Raw genomic sequence first — 20,689 nt, 5'->3', positions numbered from 1 at the left:
TGAAGTGAAGTCACTTTCTCCAGATAGAGGGTTAAGAAAAAAAAAAGTCATCATTAAAAAAAGGTTATTATTAAAGAGTTTGAGTCAAACTGACAACATATGCCAGGGAGCAAGATGTCAAATGTTCCTGAAACGTTATAATTTTTAACAGCTCATAAAAATTCTATAATTTGAGATTCTTCTTATGCAAGATAAAAATGTGTTCATAAATGAAAGCACTTTAAAAAATAAAATTGCTAGACAAATATGAAGCACTATTATCTACAATAAGAAATTATAAGTTTTAAACAGTACAGCCATTTTACATTTTGGCTAAAGAAAATAAAGAGGCTTATATGAAAAGAAAAGTATACTGAGAAAGGTATCATTTTTAAAGATGAAAGGACAAATCAGAAGAAAATTTCAAATTCAGATTTTTGAAACTTTTAATTTATATTTTGGTCTTACAAATAATCATCTTTAAATGACTTTTCTGTAAGAATGTAAAGCACAAGAATTTGCTAACTATCAGATCCACACAAATCCTGAAAAAGGTTTTCTGTGTAGTCTTCATTAACGCAAATCTGTGAATATTTCATTCTTACAGTAGATCTTGAATCTGTTTCACAATAACAAAGCCATAAAGTTTTTATGCAGTTCATTCATTATACACTATAGCGATTCTACTAAAAGGAAAGCTGGGGAGTACAAAAATCTGAGAAAATCGGAGGATCAAGCAACCTGTTGAGGCTTGGTCTATCTTATTTGCTTTGTAGTTTACTGTCATTACTTTCAAAGAGCACACAGCATATGAGGCACAGTAGTAATCATCTCCCTTATTAACCTCCCTAATTTAAAAATCTGTAGTTTGTAAAACTGGACCAATTATCACAAACTATCATTTGCATAATTAACCACAAGTCTATTACAAAGCGCTCTGTTAGTGGTAGCAACAAATGTAGGAGGCTAGAAATTTATAAAATATGAATTTGTGAAACTTGCCATGTCCTTAGATATCCTGTGCTGTACTGCCACTTCAACTTTTAATTAGATGTTTACTGCCTCACAGTAAAAGACTGATCAAAGGATGGAAGCAAAGCTAAATTATTTTCTAGGTGTTCTAACATTTGATAAGGTAACAAAAGCATAGGACACAATTTAATCAAAATTTATATGCGCTCCAACTTTTCACTCAGAAATTCTTCGACACTGTCTGTGTTCCATTTGAGGATGCTTAGTTCTTCAGCAATGTTCCCATTGTCATCCAAAAGCTTTAGTACAGGGTCTGAACCACGAACATACTGCAAAAAAAGAGGGATATCATCATTTAGCTGTTTAGAAGGTTTTCTTTGCCTCAACTAAAATCAAAATCAATGCAATTCAGCTTAACTGAATTTAATAACAATACAAAAAAGCTTTGGACATATCACAACAGGATTCAAAGGAAATCTTTTGGGAAAGAATTAAATAAAATTTCATAAAAAAGGGCAATCTAAAAACTTATAGTTTATCTCTAAAGAGAAAAATTGTTGTTAGTATCAACTTGGTTTATTTAGGATTTAAGCTTATTATTGACTATAACAAATATTTATTGCATATATGATATTCTCTCACTCTCAAAAGAGTTTAAAATCTAATGGGGGAAGCAGATAAGTTAATAATTAATGAGAGGGAATGACTATAAGAGCGATGCTAAAATAGGCTGTGAATACAAATTATCAGACAGAACTCTGCATTGGACTTGGAATTTTCTTTGGTTTAAGAAACCTAACAATTTTATTGTAATTAGTTTATAATTAAGTTCAATTTCTGAATCTTCCAACCCACTAGTTAGGTCCAATATTTCGCCAGAGACCTGTGAGAAATCCTTATTCTGGTTAAATGTGACAACAAACATGACCTCAATCTTCAAAAAAGAAATAAGTTAATGCTGGAAAAAAGGGATTCCATTAAAATCACCTTACCTTGGGAAGTGGGGAGGACAGGAAGAGATTAATATGCATAGCTCATAGACACAGACAATAATGTGGTGGAGGCTTAGGGTGGGGCGGGGACTGGGTGGAAGAGAGCAAAGTGGGGAATATGGGGGACATCTGTACTATTCTTAACAATAAATAAATAAAAAGAAAGAAAAAATCACCTTACCTTGATTTGCAGTCCTCTGAATAGTTTGGGTTTATCACTTCTGACAAAAGCTTAAGAGAAAAGAAAAATATTAAAATTATTCATTTCTAAATCCAAGCAAGATACAAAGATCAAAACAAAAAGTAGAAATAAACTCAATAAGTGAAACATTAGATCCTATATGAAAAAACTAAGGTGATTCAAACAGATATAAAAATCTAAAGACATATCATACACTTCAATGGGAAAAGTGCTCTTATTAATTATTAAGGAAATATTTTAAGGTGTTAATTGTTTTAAATTAATTAAAACCTCATTTTCCAATGGGATTCTGAGCCCTTGACAAAATGAAAGGTCAGCTAGAAGAGTAAATGTGTGAAGATAGTCACAGTTTAGAAAAAATATGGAAGGAAAATTTGTTCAATTGCTTTTTAATGTAGGATACTGATACCAGAATAATAAATCTAGAGATACAAATATCTGTAGGAATTTTTTAATACAGTTAAACTATCAAATCAGAGAGAGGGAGGCAGGGTGGGAGACAGCGATTATAGGTGTTTGCGTCTGGGGTATGTGAGTGAATTAGTCAATACATACTTTTAAGAAAACTGCCGGGATAGAGCGTCAGCCTGCGGACTGAAGCGTCCCAAGTTTGATTCCGGTCAAGGGCAAGTGCATGGGTGGAGGGCTCGATCCCCAGTGGGGGACATGCAGGAGGCAGCCAATCCACGATTCTCTCTCATCATTGATGTTTCTATCTCTCTTTCTCTCTCCCTTCCTCTCTGAAATCAATAAAAATATATTTAAAAAAAACAAACTGCCAAATTATTTGAGGAAAAAAAACATAGAAAAATAGTCAGGTGTCTACATCATATCTTATATCTAAATAAGTTTAGATGATTAACATTTTAAATTTACTCAACAAATATTTATGGAATACCTACTGCACGTTGCATAACAGAGATAAAGCTATATAAAATAGACATAATTTCTGATGTTAAGGAGTTTACATTCTGGAGGGAAAGAAAGAAGCTGAACAAGTAAGTAATAACAAATATATTTAGTTAAAAAAAAACAACAACAGAGAGGTTAAGAATACTACCACAGAATTTAATACAGACAACTTGAATATGGAATACAAAATTCTTCTCCTAAGCATGACATTAAAAGAGATGCTCTATAGATATGCCTACATAAAAGTGGAAATTTCAAAACAGCAAAACAACACCATTAATAAAAAGTGAAACAACATATGGTAGAAAATCATCTCTAACATATAATTTATAAAAGTGCTGTTGTAAATTATTAAAAAAATACTAGGCAGAGAAATGAACTAAGGACAGGATTATGTCATGTGCAAGTAGGTAGATGGTCAACAAACATTTGAAATAAATGCCCAGCCTAATAATCAAATAAGTGTCAAATAAAACAATGAGATATCTTTGTTCAGAGCGACAAAAATGAAAAAGAAAATTTAAGGTTAGAGAGAAGAATTTTGCTGGGGGTTAGCTGTGGGAAAACTATGAATGGACACATCCTTCCTGAAAGGTATTTAGCCAAATGAATTAAAAGTCTTAAAATGTACATACTCTTTAAATCTGCAAGACCCCTTCTAGGAATTTCTTTACTCTAAAGATATAATTACATGATGATGCAAAAATAGGCTATAAAGCCTAAGCGACCGGCCGACTGGCCGGTAGCTATGACGTGCACTGATCACTGGGGGGCAGACACACAATGCAGGAGCTTGCTCCTGGTGGTCAGTGTGCTCCCACAGCAGGAGCGCCACTCAGCTAACAGACGGGGGCCAGACATCAGGCTGACGAGTGCCCCTGTGGTGGCGCGAGCCTCTACCATGGACACTCCCCCTGTGTGCCCAAGAGTGGCCACCGCGGCATGTGCAACAGGGCCAGGAAGAGCAGGAGCTACATGGCACTGAGCCTGGCCCTGGGTTCCTCCCTGGCCCCTGCCGCTTCCCTCACTGATTCGTGCTGTGCAGGATTGACATGAACAGTGGGCTGGAGCCTGACAAGCTAGCAGGTAAGGCCGGGCTGTGGCAACGCAGATCCCTGTAGGCCAGGCTGAGGGACCCCACTGGTGCACGGATTGCACTGGGCCTCTAGCGTTTAACATAAAGTCCTGCTAACCAAGTCTGGAAATTTGGAAATAATCTAAATGTGTAAAGGGTATTGGTTAACTAAATTAATATGAGCCACACTATCAAATGCATCAAATTATTAAAAATTACACTAATCTACTAGTGGCCTGGTGCATGAATTTGTGCACATTGAAAGGAAATTAATTAGAAGAAATATTTTAATATTGCTATTTGCCCTTACTCTATAATAGAATGTCAACCAAATTCACGATCGACAATGACAGATGGAAACACACATGTGCGATTGGCACCAGCGAGAGCTTTATATGTATCGCGCATGCGTGAGTCCACTTAGCCTTTTATATATATTGAATAAACTTGCTTAATTAGACCTGCTTTCTGATGTAACTAAATTTTTTCCAGCCCAGTGAAGCACCCTAACTTCTCTTTCCGGTAATTGTCAGTAACACAGCAGTAAATATCAATACGAAGCAGATTATTACTGTCGATCGCACAGGGAGAACAAAGGGTAAAATATTTAACTGCAGCAGTGTTTGACTCTATTCGGTGAGAAAACCTTAAGTCATTTTCAAGGTCCACCATTTCTTACTTCTTTTCAGTCAAGTTTTTAAGCTTTCTCAATCTCCGTTTTCCAGGTAATGAAAAGAAAATAGGATTCCACTGAGTCTCCTACCTACCTACTTAGGACTTCTGTGAGGATCAAATGAGATGAGGCCTGGGAAAATGCTTCACAGACATTTGGTTACAGTGTAAAATGTTTGCACCTGGCTATAAAGTATAGATATATATAGATATATAGATATATATAGATACTAGTGATATAGAAGGAAACACAAACATAAAAAGCAGATTATAGATCAATTTGTTTCCTATGGTTGTTTAAAAAGATGAATATATATTATTTTTATACATTTATATTCATATTTATATATAGTTATCTATAAATATAGTCAGAGGGATAGTGAAAATGCAACATTTATAAAAGTAAAAAAACCCAGAAGCACTAAGCAAAATCTTTATAAAAATTAAGTGAGAAAATATAAAATACTTAGCATAATAAATATAACAAAAAAAGCTTACTATTATTTTAATGGGGGAGGCGGTCATATCTAAAGTACACAGTTTGGGGAAGTTTTAAATGGATAATTTTCCTTTTTGGGGTTTTTGTTCATCTACATTTTACCAATATTTTAAGTAATGATTATGTCTAATAGTCTAAGTTAAAAAATTTAGAATAATCTTTCTAAAATAAAAACCAATGAGATGTTTCACTTAGGTATCTGATAGTTCATAATACCAGTTCTATTACCATTTACATCATTCTTTCAGAACTTATTTTTTAAACTTAGAATTAACTAGCAATAGCATTATATACATGTTCCATTATGAAAGTTTTTATATACTTGCTTTTAGAACACACAAAGATTAATAAATGGGTTTTCTTTTTCTTTTAAGGTTTTGAGGACTTGCGGGAATATAGGTTATATCACATCTAAATTTCCCCTACAAAATTTAGTTCAAAATAAAATTGATTATGTTATCCTGGCTTATTATAATACCTAATTTTATCCTTTAGGATTTGTCCAAATACTCTGCAGAGTCCTGAATCCACAAGCAAAACTGACATTATGAAATGCTGTTGCATTTTCATTATCCCTCTGACTATATGCACAGCTGTGAAAAACACCATTAGACCCACAGTATGTTCCCTACTATATAAGGAGAAAAGGATTATTCTTATATCTGCTGTATCCATCTATAACAGAGCCTCACACATGTAATAACTTCCATTCATTGAATAGATTTTTAACAGGCTGAAATGCATTAACAAATTTAAAAGAAATATTAAGAAGAGTCACTAAATGACTATTTTCATCAGTTCTCTTCTCTATTCTCTAAGCATAGATTCATAAGCCTTCTAATTTTGAATGAAGAGAATATTTGCTGTAGTGGCAAATCACATTTTACAGGCAGTAAATTAACCATTTAACAGATATTTGAGTACTTATTACATACACATGGCACTAGGTGGTGAATGGGGCTCAAATTTAAAAACAGAACCTAGCTGCCATTTCTAAACAAGCCTCTCATGCAAATCAGGCTGAAGGGAGAAGCCTGCACTAAGCTGCCGCCTGAACTGCCTGCTTGCAGTTTTCCCATCAACTGAGCCAACCCTTATAAAGGAGTTCCTGTAATCCTATTTTAACCAATAGGACTGAGACTTCCCCTGTCCAATCAGAGCTAGTCAGATATAGCTCCATCAGCATCTTCACTGACCAGAGTGGTTCCATTCTGACCAACCAGCACAGTGCCTTTTGGACCAATCAAACGTGAGGACTTAGAGTCCTCATTTGCATGAATATGGACCAATCAGGCACCAGAGGCAGGCACTTCTCTCCCTATATGTCAGCTCCCCTTTGGCTCAGAGAACAAAGACTATATCCTTGGATGGAGCTGAAACACTAAAGACCTTTTGCTGCAGCAGAGCAGACAGAGTGGAGTGGACCAGAGAAGGGCAGAGTGGAGCAGAGCTGTCTGTATCACAATTGAGTTGTTTGCTCTGAACAAAGTTTTCTTCTTCACTGCACCCCAAATTGGGATTCCTGTTGGCACTGTACTGGTACCAACAACCATATTGATTGATACCTCAGAAGAGTTGTTTCATAAAACTGATTTTCAAGTGACACAGGAACAGAATAGAAAAAGCCTTAGCCCAAGTATTTTTGGAACTGCAAAGCTCCATTATGGTTTGCTTATTCAACCAAAAGAATAATTATACTTTTATAATTATCCTTTCATATATTTCTCCTTAAAATTTCCCGCGGACACATACAGCATGTATCACTTCGTCTCTTCTGCACCTCAGGTTTTATGGTAATTAATTCTATTCTCGACAATTTGTCATTTAGGACAGGTCTAGTCTCACTAATGTAATTGTTCCTTAGGAGTTTTACATAAATCAATTTACATTTAAAATATACTTCAATGAAATGCTATTTAAAGGGATGACATTTACATCTGGTAAGAAAAAAGTTCTTTTAAAATTTATACTTCGTAAACGAAAGACTCCTTTGAAAAAAATAACCACGTCATCATGTCCTGTATTTAAATCTAAATTTCATATATTATGCTTGCTTAAAGTAACCTGGTATTCAACAATTACTATACAACTCTACCTTTATGAAAAAAATTGTGGAAGAAATTCACAAGCTATTGAGAAAGTATCATCCTAAAAGTTATTATTTGTGAGAATCTATACTAATAAAAGCCTAGGTGGCCCTTGTGCCCTCGTGTGATGCCCCCACATCATCACAAGATGGGCAGCAGGGCAGGGCAGTTGTGGGCGATCAGGCTGGCAGGGGAGGGCAGTGTTGGGTGATCGGGCCAGCAGGGGAGGGGAGGTGGGGGCGATCAGGCCAGCAGGGGAGCAGTTAGGTGTCAATCATGCCAGCAGGGGAGCTGTTAGGGGGCGATCAGGCTGGCAGGCAGAAGTGGTTAGGGGCAATCAGGCAGGCAGGCGAGTGTTAGGAACCAGCAGTCCTGGATTGTGAGAGGGATGTCTGCCTGCCGGACATCCCCTGAGGGGGTCCCCTGATTGGAGAGGGTGCAGGCTGGGCTGAGGGACAACACCCCACCCCCCGCACAAATTTTGTGCACTGGGCCTCTAGTATTTAATAAAATTATTCTTGTGAAATGCTGTTTTTAAATTATTAAACTGAGAATTTACTAGAGTTAATTTTACATACCTTGGACTTGTGGGAACCTCCCCAATTTTCATCCACAGACTTCAAGAATAGCTCCTGCATATAGCTGCAAAAGAAAAAAAATTTTAAAAACTGCTATAAATTTTAAAATGTAGTTCTAAAATAAATATAACAGTTAAGCAGATATATAGATCATACAAATGTTAAAGTTGGATAGAACTATCTAGTTCCAGTTCAACAGAAAAGGAAACAGAGGCCCAAGATATTAAATGGTAGTAGTTTAATTTCTACTTGGAGTATTATAAACCTAGCCAAAAAGAGAAGAAGATATGGAGACTTGACAATGAATTTGAATAGTAAAATGTCCTAGAAAGTTCTTCACATAATCTCAAAAGATTTCCTACAGTTTTTTAGGATGCTAAATTGAACATAGGCATGTATCCATCTATCCACATAAATACTTAATGAGAATACATTGTGGTTGCTTTTAAAATTAAGTGATCATTGTGTTAAATTTAAATAAAACAAAACACATACCTTTAAAATGTAAATACAGTATGTTCTATGTAAAGATACTATAGGAAAAACAGTAAAATCTCATTATAAAAAAATGTAAATATTTTCCCTTCAGGAATTCAAGTTGACATAAATTCAGTGCTAAATATTGCAGAAAGCTATAGAGCCTGCACTCTCTTTATAGTAAAAGCTCATTATAAAAAGCTCACACACAAATATTTTATTGCAATTAACTCAGTTGAAATGGATTCAATGATAAACATCATTTATTTATTTATTTTTTTGTAGCCGTAGAGCTTGACCATTCTTTTTGTAGGGACTTGGGAATGCTGTGATTCTGAGAGAAGGCAGGCAGTGATAAGAAAATGTTATAATCAGCATTATGCTAAGTGAAATAAGCCAGTCAGTGAAAGATAAATATCACATGATCTCACTCATATGTGGGATATAATGATCAACATAATTTGATGAACAAGAATAGATCCAGAGACAAATGGTAGGGGAGGGAGGGGGGTTAGAGAGCAACCAAAGGACTTGTATGCATGCACATTAGCATAACCAATGGACACAGACACTGGGGTGGTGGCCACTGAGCCTGCCACTCATTTGCTGATGAACCACGGCCTTTGACTGGGGGGCGGTGGGGTGGGATCAATGGGGTAAAAAGGAGACATGCAAAACTTTAGTCCAGTGGTCGGCAAACCATGGCTCAAAAGCCACATGTGGCTCTTTGGCCCCTTGAGTGTGGCTCTTCCACAAAATACCACGTGCGAGCGCGCAAGTACAATGTGATTGAAACTTTGTGGCCCATGTGCAGAAGTCGGTTTTCGGCCTGGGTGAGTCTATTTTGAAGAAGTGGGGGTATGTCTGCTGAGGCTGACCCCTCAGATTGAGGACGTTTTTAGCAAAGGCCATCTTAGGAGTACCCTAATTAAGTTAATAACAATGTACCTACCTATATAGTTTAAGTTTAAAAAATTTGGCTCTCAAAAGAAATTTCAATCGTACTGTTGATATTTGGCTCAGTTGACTAATGAGTTTGCTGACCACTGCTTTAGACAATAAAAAAAGAGAAAACGCTATAATCATTTTATGTTTTCTTAGCATTTTAGACTTTATTTTTAATTGTATACTCACGAGCTAAAGATGGATTTTACCTTTTAAATTCTAAAATAGCATGAGTCACGTAAACTTTGCATGGTTATTTTTGGTACTTTGAAAAATATAGAAAAGCAGAGTAGAAATTTAAAAATTATGCTAATTCTACCTATCAGAAATATAGTAGCTTTTCCACATTTTGGTGTTTCTGGGCTCTATCAGTGTTCTTAAGATTTTTAAGGGTCTAGACCTAGCTGGTTTGGCTCAGTGGATAGAGCGTCGGCCTGCAGACTGGAGGGTCCCAGGTTCGATTCTGGCCAAGGGCACATGCCTGGGTTGAGGGCTTGATTCCCAGTAGGAGGTGTGCAGGAGGCAGCTGATCAATGATTCTCTCTCATCATTGATGTGTCTATCTCTTTCTCCCTCTTCCTTCCTCTCTGAAATCAATAAAGAAATATATTAAAAAAATTTTTTAAAAAAAAGATTTTTAAGGGTCTAAAATACTTTTGAGAATCTGATTAAATTATGTTTTAAATTCAGGCTATTCATGGACTCTCTGGAATCACTGATGGATCTCAGATGAAAAACTCTGAGGATCTCTAAGATTCTTTGTAGCAGCAAAAATTTAAGATTAGGCTGACCGAATTCTATAAAATAAGTTGCTTTTGAGTAAGATTTGGTGAATCTTGATTAGACAAGTCTCCCCACCCACAAATATCTTTAAAAATGTCAGGCCATATTACCAAAAAGTTCATAAGAAGATGTTCAACTAATCACTAATTATTAGAGAAATGCAGATCAAAATCACAATGAGATACCACATACTATATGGGTGATTCCACTTCTATGAGGTACTCAGTCAAATTCAGAGACAGAAAGTAGAATAGTGGTTGCCAGGGACTGGGGGAGGAAAGAACAAAGTGGAGGGGGTTACTGTTTGATGAGTATAGAGTTTCAGTTTGGGAAGATGAAAAAGTCCTGTTGATAGATGGTGAAGATATTGCACAACAATGCGAATGTACTTAATGTCACTGAATTTGTACACTTAAAAATGGTGAATTTTGTTGTGTGTTCTAGTATTTCATCAGAATTAATTTAGGAAAATAAAAAAATAAGCCATTTTAAAATTTGGTTATTAGATTTATCTTTTATTTGCAAGTTTGTGACCCCTTGTAATCTCTAGTGGAGATTCCATTACCTTATATAACAGCATTTCTCTACACCACTATTTCCCAATATTCTTCATATCATCACATGGGAAAATGGCAACCACCTTATGAAGATTGGGATAAAAGGAGGAGGCTGTTATAGCTGGGGTTTCTGCTCACTTAGTTCCTCCCCATTTGGTTGTCTACGGACTGAAGGACTCAATATCCTAGCGTACCTGTAACCCATTCATGGAAAGCACTTCTCTGCATCATAAAATACCAACTGATTAATTATAAATACTAGACATACAATCTCTAATGAATAGCAGCTCAGATGTGACCTTCTGGAAAACTATCATTGGTCTTCTATCTCAATTGGGGACTTTTCACATAGTTCTTGTTCTCATCATAATGAACTATAAATAGTCTATTACTTCACTGTGGACAGGAAATGTCTTATTTATCATAATTCCCCCAGACCTGGACACAAAGCTGCTCAATGTATGTGTGCTGAATGGAATTATTCATATAACAGAATTAAACGTTTCTTTTTTCATCATGTAACTTTCAAAATATTTCAAGTGCCTTTGACACACTTTGTAGACTGTGCTTAGTTACAGTCTAGGATAAACAAAGAGAAAATGTAACTCAGAGCTGCATAACATTATTCAAGTCAAGTACTAAAAATTTTAATTTGTGATGCTAAGTTGGCATTTTACTCATGAATTTGTAGTGTTCATAGGAAAACATTTGTTTTTCCACGATGAATAAATAAATTAACTACAAATTATGGTAAATTTTCAATGCCCTATAAAGTACTTATAGGCATCTTTGACATCACACAAATTCACAAGCTATGAATAATAGCTTGAATAATAGGAATTATTCAAGAAAATACAAGCTATGAATAATAGGAATTCTCAAGGATATAATGTATGAAAGGAGTATAAAAGGTTAAAACTTTTAATTCCTTGACTTTCACCCTTATCATTTTTACCTGTTTTGAAAAGAAAAAAAATACACAAAACTTTAGAGAGGGAGAGGGAGGCTGGGAGGGGGAGAGAAAAACATCAATATGAGAGATACATCGACTGGGTGCCTCTCATACATGTCCCGACTGGGGATTGAACCCAAAACCTAGGAATGTGCCCTGACTGGGAACTAAACCTGAGACCTTCCAGTGCATGGGACAACTAACTGAGCCATACCAGCCACAGATCATTTTTACCTTTTTAAGTAACATCACTGGGATACAAAAATGCTTACCTTCAAACATTTATGCAAAAATACCAACAGAAGATAAATCAAAGCTAGTTATAAAACTCTTATATTAGAAAGCTTATATTTTGTATAGCAAGTTGGTGGGCCTCTTTTCTATATGCATTAGAGAAGCCTTATTTGTATAGAAAATCTAACCCTAGGCACTATAGTTTATTAGTTCATTGGACTCTATAGTACTAGCCAAACAATTTAAATGGAACTATACAGACACGTTTAGAAAAATACAAAAATGATACCCAAGTCACAATTTTTCCTTTTGGAGTCTATATCTATTTCCATATTACTTACAATTGTTAGGTTTTCCTGAACTAATAGAATCCTCTAGGTTGTAAGTAGAAATATCTAACTATTTCAGCTCTATGATTCATTTATCTAATTTGTAACAGGATTTTTATATGTATTAATTTCCACTCATTTAAAAATAAGTGATTTTTATTATTCTTAAACTAATTTTCAGCTTTGTGGTTAGCTAATTTTTCGCTGATTTAAATATACTTTAAGTACAATAAAGATTTATTTGTATGTCTATCGATTACGATTCTGTACATTTCATATATTTTCATTGTAGAAAGACTTTCCTCATAAATTACTATTGGAATATAATAACTCCTCCTCCAGTAAGAGCTTATAATGAAGTTTTCATGTACAGGAAAAAACCAAGAAAATCTTTATTTTGTGGTGGTAACTTTGCTGTAAGTAAAGTCTAACTGTGCTGCTACAAAATAGTTCAGATTAACAACAGCAAGACAAAAAAAGGCCTACGCTATTTCTCATATTGCTAGATTCCAAAAATAAGTTAATTCACAACACTAAACAAAGGGAACCCTTGTGAATTATGTACATATTCTGAATTAATTTTTACTGCCGCCATCACACCACCAACACAAATCTATATAACTGGTCCACGTCAGAAATATTCTACTACTTTCCAACACTAAGCATCTAACGACCAGTCGGCTGTTCAACCAATCAAAGCGTAATATACTAATGATATGCTAAGGCTGCCCAACTGCTTGCTATGATGTGCACTGACCACCAGGGGGCAGACAGCTGACTGGTCGACCAGTTGCTATGACATGCACTGACCACCAGGGGGCAGACTTTCTGACAGGTAGGTTAGCTTGCTGCTGGGGTCTGGCTGATTGGGACTGAGCGAGAGGGAGGGCAGTTAGGGGCGACTGGGCCTGCAGGGGAGGGAGGGCAGTTGGGGGTGACCAGGCCAGCAGAGGGGAGCAGTTGGGAGTGACCAGGCTGGCAGCGGGGGCAGTTAGGAGCAACCAGGCAGGCCGGGGGGGTGGAGGGGGCAGTTAGGGACTGCAAGGGGGCAGTAAGGGGTGGACAGGCTGGCGTGGGTATCAGGCTGGCACACAGAGGCAGTGAGGGGCAATCATGCTGGCAGGGGGGTGGGGGAGGAGGACAGTAAGAGGAAACCAGGCAGGCAGGCAGGCAGGTGAGTGATTAGGAGCCAGCGGTCCAGGAGTGTGAGAGGGATGTCCGACTGCCGGTTTAGGCCCGATATGGATCGGGTCTAAACCGACAGCTGGAGAACCCCCAAGGGATCCCGGATTGGAGAGGGTGCAGGCTGGGCTGAGGGGACCTCTGCCTCCCGTGCACAAATTTCATGCACTGGGCCTCTAGTTTAATATATTTGTATTGGTGATGATATCCGTGACTCTAAAGAAACATGACAGTAAGAAAATCTTGAGCCGGAGCCAGTTTGGCTCAGTGGATGGAGCGTTGGCCTGTGGACTGAAGGGTCCCGAGTTCGATTCTGGTCGGGGGCATGTGCCTGGGTTGCGGGCACATCCCCAGTGGGAGATGTGCAGGAGGTGGCTGATTGATGTTGCTCTCTGATCGATGTTTCTAGCTCTCTCTCTCTCTCTCCCTTCCTCTCTGTAAAAAATCAATAAAAAATATATTAAAAAAAAAAGAAAATCTTGAAATAAACTAAGTTAAACTAAATATCAAAATTTTCATATAGCATGGTACTGTTACATTAAACAAGGAGGCCATTAGACTGGGTTGATTCGAAGGCATTAGCAGCCTATGTAAGCAAACCAAAACCTAAGCCTGTAAAATGCTTCGAAGTTAAGAAATCAAAACCTAAGACAATCAGATACACCAACTAGTCTTTCCCAAATAAGGCAACTGCTTAAACTATAGTCAATCAAATAATTTCCTTGCTTTGCTTCTGCATTTTCTCTATAATAAAAGTCTTGCCCCTAATTTCTGTTGGTGGGATGCTTCTAACCACTTCTATCTGATGCTGCTGGATTTGAGTTGATTTCTGCTCAAACTATTACAAATTTTAATATGCCCCAGGTTTATCTTTTATCAGTACAGTGAAAAGATCTCAAGTTATAAAATCAAATGTGTATATAGTCCAATTCTGGCTCCACCATTTACAAGCATGTCCCCTTGAATGAGTCACTCTCTCTGAGCTTCAGTATACTGTTTGAACAAAATATATTCACTATCTGCTGGAGTGGCTATAATGAGTTAATAAAAAAGCAAAAATCCTGGATTTTTTAGATGCTCAATAAGTAACAACAGCTATTATAATACTTTGATACTAATGGTTAAGCCTAACCATTTTCATAGTTAATAGTTTTTTCTGTTCTGTTCTATCATTCATTATTCTTCTGTAATCAGAATGGCCACTCCAAAAATTTCTCAAGCGTTCAAATTCAAATTATGTTGGAGCAATGTTTTCAACCTTGACTGTACACTTGAATTAGTTGGAAAGATTGTGAAAATTACTGATCCCTGGAACCTACCCCAGTCCAATTAAGTTAGTATATTTGTTGGTGAGATCCAGGCATCAGTATTTTAATTCTTGTTACTACTTTAAAAACTACCCAAGTGATTGCAATGGGCAGCCAGGGATGAGAGTAGAATCACTGCCTTGAACTATAGCCAACTATTATACAGGCAAAAATTACAAAACAATCAAACAGTAGGCTTTTGCTCAACAGACTAAACAAATTCTAAAAGGTAAATCAGATAAGGATTGACTAAGCAAGACAAATGTTGCACTATTCTGTTTTCCTTTATGAAGTATTGCTTGTGGCCATTCTTATTTTCGAAATCCTCTTTTATTTAAAGGCAAAACTCTAGTATACTGAAACTCAATAGGATGATTAGAAAAAACTGCAAACAGTTGGAATATTAAGTTGCAATATGAAGAAAATGCTCTAGTAGGTGAAACAAAAGGAAAATTTTAACTGCTGAATAGAATTCAGATCTGAGGAGTAACTATTTTATAGGTCTACTGAAGGCTTGCCCTTGAATAAAATGTAGGAATTTAAAAATAAGGAAATATAACTCTAACATGATAAAAGCTGAGTACAAAATTAGACTTAAATGAAAGACAATTATGTTACACTCAAATATATGTGAGCCACACTTCAAACATTAATTTTATTCAGTGTAATGTCTCAAAATCAATATTACTCCTTTCAAACATGCAGATTTTTAGCAAAATTTGGCCAGTTAATTTTCAGGGAAAATGTTTTCACTAAAGCCACATGGTTAGTGATCTACTGATGTATTAAGTTTTTTGGTTTTTTTTGATGATGTTTTAAGTTTTAATTCATTATTCATCATCAAATCATTCCGTATTTTCTGATATTTTAAAAAATGCCTGGAGTGCTAGAAACAATATGCTATAATTACACATGGACAAATGATTAGGGTAATAATTCTTTTGTGATCTAATAGCAAGCTTTTGTCAAGATTTCACTTAAGGCACTGAAGCAGCAGATATATAAGGCAAATGGTGTATCTGTTGAGACTTCATAAATACTCTAAGGACATTCTTACATAGGAATAATGAACGAATATTAAAGATTTGGCAAATATATTTAAGTTTTACCTTTTAGCAAACCAAGTTGGAAAGTAGAATTCTATATTATACCCTTGAGATTCATTTTTAGGTGCTGTCTACTGCTCGCTCTCTCTTAAAAAAAAAAAAATCTATTCAACTCAAAAAACAAAATAAAGCATTGTATCACTACTAGAGGCCCAATGCATGAAATTTGTTCAAGGGTAGGCCTTCCTTCCCCCGGCTGCTGGCACCAGCTTCCCTCCGGCTACTGGCACCCAGGCTTCCCTCTGGCTGCTGGCACCTGGGCTTCCTTGGCCTGGCGCTGCCGGCATATGCTGCCACCCCCCACCCTTCCTCCTTGATCAATTGCCCTGCTGGCCGGTGGCCTGGGCCTCCCTCTGCGGGGCGATAGTGGGGTCCCCTGACCAATTGCATCGCATCGCCTTGGCTGACCTGGTGCCAGAGTGTCATGGTCATCCTGACAGTTGTTCTGCTGTTTGATTTGCATATTATGCTTTTATTATCATAGATACCTAAGGAAGTTCCTTAAGTTGAAAACTTATTCTATTACACTATTAGAATGCTATTCCTTTTTGTATCTTTAGTTTCTACCTTAAGATAGAGAAAGCTATACAAAATAATCAAGGTAACACTTACCTAACTCAAATTAGGCTCTAAGGAAGGTAAGAATACACTGGGGGAATTGTTCCATAAACATACAATCACTGTACCACTAAGAAAGCTCAATGAAAATGCACAAAAATAAAATAAAATTAGAAAAAAATCTTTCTTTGACATTACCCCGTTATAAATTGGAACATTCAAACTCTAAAATCTGAGGAATAAAAGAATAAGGTTTCTTTCAATTCTATGAAACGGAATAGAATTTGTACATGCACCTAAAACAATTTCATCAGTAGAGTTGAGCATGTTTGATTAGATTTTCATTTAGAAACAAAACCACCCACAGATAAAGACATACCTTCATACATACTTAAGCTGCAAGTATGAATAATCCAGTTTATCACTTGCGAACAATGCATTCAATTCTACAGATACTTAGGAAATATACAATGAAAGGAAATAACTTGACACAACATCACTAGGTCAAATTATCCAAAAATTTGGTAAAAATGAGTCTAAGCTTAAATATCATAGTAAATAGTTTGTTTTTTAAACTGATGTTTTCTTTTTAAAAAAATATATTTTATTGATTTTTTTTACAGAAAGGAAGGGAGAAGGATAGACAGAAACATCGATGAGAGAGAAACATCGATCAGCTGCCTCTTGCACACCCCCCACTGGGGATGTGCCCGCAACCAAGGTACATGCCTTTGACCGGAATTGAACCTGGGACCTTTCAGTCCGCAGGCCAACGCTCTATACACTGAGCCAAACCAGTCAGGGCCATAGTAAATAGTTTTTAATAAAACCACCAGGCCTCTTCATAATAAGTAAAAATATTTTAGAAAATGGCATACTATTTAGTATGGATTATTCAATCATAAAAATTCAATGGTTTTTTTTTTTGCTCCTAAGTGTTTTTAAAAAAAATACAACCTATTTCCTGTTAATTTGAAAAACAGATCCAGACAAAATATGGTTCAACATCCAACTTTCAAGAGCCTCTTCAACGGAACATGAAGGTTCTATATATGGTAGCAAAAGCTGCTTTTCAAAAGAGAATACATTTGTGTTAGTGTTACTATCACCACTCCATTACTGAAAAAATTGACCCTCATGGGTAGCTCATTTGGTTAGAGCATTCGTTGTCCTGATACACCAAGGCTGCAGATTTGACCCCTGGTCAGGGCACATATGAGAAGGAACTAATGAATTCACAAAATAAATGGAACAACAAATTGATGTTTCTCTCTCTGTCATTCTCTCTCTTAAAAAAAAAAAAATTAAAAATGTTCCCAACACTGATTATTCCCAACCACTTAGACAAACACTGTCTACATCATCCATAAGGAAACAATAAAAAGAGGAAAAGGTCACTGGGGACTAGAGACTCTGACTAAATGGTTAACAAAAAAAAGGAGAAAAATTTGTCATAAAAAGAGGCAATTATGATCATTTTTACAGATAATAATTACTTAAGATATTCTAAGTTTAAGAACAGATACAGCCCTGGCCAGTGTGGCTTATTTGGTTGGAATGTTGTCCTGTACACCGAAAAGTCAAGGGTTTGATTCCCTGCCAGGGCTCGCGCTCTCTCTCTCTCTCTCTCTCTCTCTCTCTCTCTCTCTCTCTCTCTCTCTCAGAATCAATGAACATGTCCTCAGGAGAGGATTAAACAAAAAAGAACATAAAAATCCAAAACCTTTAACAGTATTACTTAAAACTTAAGAGCAACAATATAAAATTTAAACAAAAGACTAGGCCATTACACACATTTTTATTTTTTACCTACTGTTTGACAAGTATACTATCAATTTTAGAATTCATGGCCTTCTAAGTTAAAATGTTTAATACATTTCTTCAAAAAGTAAACTGCAAAGGCAGTTTGTTGCTAAGAAGTATGCTTTATTAAAAGTTACCCTCTGGCCTGGCCAGTGTGGTTCAGTGGTTGAGGTCACGGTTAGATTTCCAGATAGATGCCCAGATTGAGGGCTCAATCCCCAGTAGGGGGGCATGCAGGAGGCAGCCAATCAATGATTCTCTCTCATCATTGATGTTTCTATCTCTCTCGTCCTCTCCCTTCTTCTCTGAAATCAATAAAAATACATTAAAAAAAAAAGTTTAGACTATGAGGGAAGAGGTGGGGTGAGAGGGTAAGAGATCAACCAAAGGACTTGTATGCATGCATATGAGTATAACCAATGGACACAGACAGTAGGGGGGTGAGGGTATGTGCTGGGGTGTGGGGGTGGCCAGGGAAACATCAATGGGGGGAAAAGGAAACATGTAATACTTTAAACAATAAAGAATTTTTTAAAAAATGTTACCCTCTGTTGCTGCCCCCGCTCCCATCCATCACTGCCTTAAGGGGCTACCTTGTAATTAGTAGAAGTCCATTATAGCTTTCTTATGTTGGGGTGATAGGTTTCTCAAGTAAGAACACTGGGAAGCATTCTCACTCATCGCTTCCCTCTCCAATCCAGTTAAGTAAATAAATCCCTTAAGTTTTATTTTTTGCCTAAATCTTTTTTAGAACTGTACCTTCTCTATCTTTACTACCAATATGTTGGCTTAATCCCCTCTATCCTGCTATATGTTATTTTTCCAGCAACAGTATTCCCCTCTGCCCTATCAACTATGGTTTACACCAACAACTAAAGTTATTAAATTCTGAATCTGATGCCAGTCCATTGTTTTTAAAATTCTTTAATTTTCTCCCCTGCCTATAGGATAGAGTTCAAATTTATTGAGCAAGGTACATAAGCCCTACTTAATAGTCACCATCTTTCATCATAATCAAGCTATCTGATTTATCTTAGATGGTCATCTTTCTCATGACTGCCTTTTCATCAACTTTTCCTTCTGCCAGAGATGAGCTTATGATCTTTCCCGTTATTTTTCTAACTCAGCGGTTCTCAACCTGTGGGTCGCGACCCCTTTGGGGGTTGAATGACCCTTTCACAGGGGTTGTCTAAATACATCCTGCATACCAGATATTTACATTACGATTCATAACGGTAGCAAAATTACAGTTATGAAGTAGCAACAAAAATAATTTTATGGTTGGGGGTCACCACAACATGAGGAACTGTATTAAAGGGTTGCAGAATTAGGAAGGTTGAGAAACCACTGTAATCTAACTTATCATAGACATCAACTTCTATATAAACAGGTGGTAATATTTATCTGACCTGTAAAATGGTTATATCCTTCCTTCTGTGTTTTCTTTTAATTGACTTTAAAGAGAGGAAGGGGGAGGGAGAGAGGAAGAAGAAGGACCACCAATCAGCTGCCTCCTGCACTCTATCTTTCAATGTGTATGCTTTTTAAAAAATGTTTTTATTGACTTTAGAGAGAGAGAGGAAGGGGGAGAGATAGAGAGATAGAAACATTAATGAGAGAGAGAGAGACATTGATGGGTTGCCTCCTGTACTGACCAGGGATAAAACCAGCAGCCCAGGTATGTGCCCCAACTGGAACCAAACCCGCCACTTTCTGGTATAAGGGAGGACGCTCCAACCAACTGAGCCACACTAGCCAGGGACCTTCTGTGTGTTTTCATAGCACATGAATCTTTTTTGTTTACAGTACAACACATCTCACTGAATTCTTATTTTTCCTCTGCCTCCCATCCCCCACTTAATACATTTTAAACAGTTTATTTTTAATTCTTTTGTTGGTCACTTCCATAATGATTAACATGGTTATATCTATAGTTCTCAATATATCAACTTTAAGAGATTTATTGATTCCTTATTCTTCCAACTTTTATTTCTGATTCTTTTAGTGGTTACCTTTATAACACTGGATATTAGGTTTTAGCTTAAGAGAATATGCTGCTAACTACATTCTAGTAGTCCATTTTCCGTATTTCTTCTACTTTTCAAGGACCATGACTATTGTCTTATTTTGGCATTCTCAGAGCCTATACTAAGAAGATATATTTAGTGTATAAATGGAAAGTTTATTTTGACTCTGAAGTAGGCATATCTAGAAAATGTAGTTGTAAAATAACCCGAGGATAAACAATGAATTAATTTAAGGGCATATGTCCTTTTTAAATATAGTGTGCAAATGTGGCAGAATGTTTTAATATGCTTGGATAGAAGCTGGTCCTAATTTGTAAATACCTAAAAAAATTTACTACATTTATTGTTCATATTAAAGCCAGATGACCCTAGCTGGTTTGGCTTAGTGGATAGAGCATCTGCCTGCGAACTGAAGGGTCCTGGGTTCAATTCCGGTCAAGTGAACATGCCTGGATTGTGGA

The 20,689-nt window shown here is 36.5% G+C and overlaps 1 protein-coding gene across 1 annotated transcript in view; it reads right to left on the bottom strand.

Annotated features, from left to right (window-relative positions):
* Positions 1-407: 407 nt before the first annotated feature.
* The window catches only part of LOC102751792 (15 kDa selenoprotein), a 33,132-nt gene continuing 12,850 nt past the window's right edge, over positions 408-20,689 (bottom strand). The window contains exons 3-5 of the mRNA XM_006760798.2: positions 7,969-8,032; positions 2,125-2,174; positions 408-1,280 (exon numbers count right to left, since the gene is read on the bottom strand). Coding sequence (XP_006760861.2) covers positions 1,149-1,280; positions 2,125-2,174; positions 7,969-8,032 — 246 coding nt within the window. The 3' untranslated portion in view covers positions 408-1,148. The remainder of the gene's footprint in view (positions 1,281-2,124; positions 2,175-7,968; positions 8,033-20,689) is intronic.

This window comes from Myotis davidii, unplaced genomic scaffold (genome assembly GCF_000327345.1).
Source record: "Myotis davidii unplaced genomic scaffold, ASM32734v1 scaffold156, whole genome shotgun sequence".
Taxonomy (NCBI): Eukaryota; Metazoa; Chordata; class Mammalia; order Chiroptera; family Vespertilionidae; genus Myotis; species Myotis davidii.
Note: the sequence above shows the minus strand (reverse complement) of the source record. Positions and strands in the feature narration are given on the sequence as shown.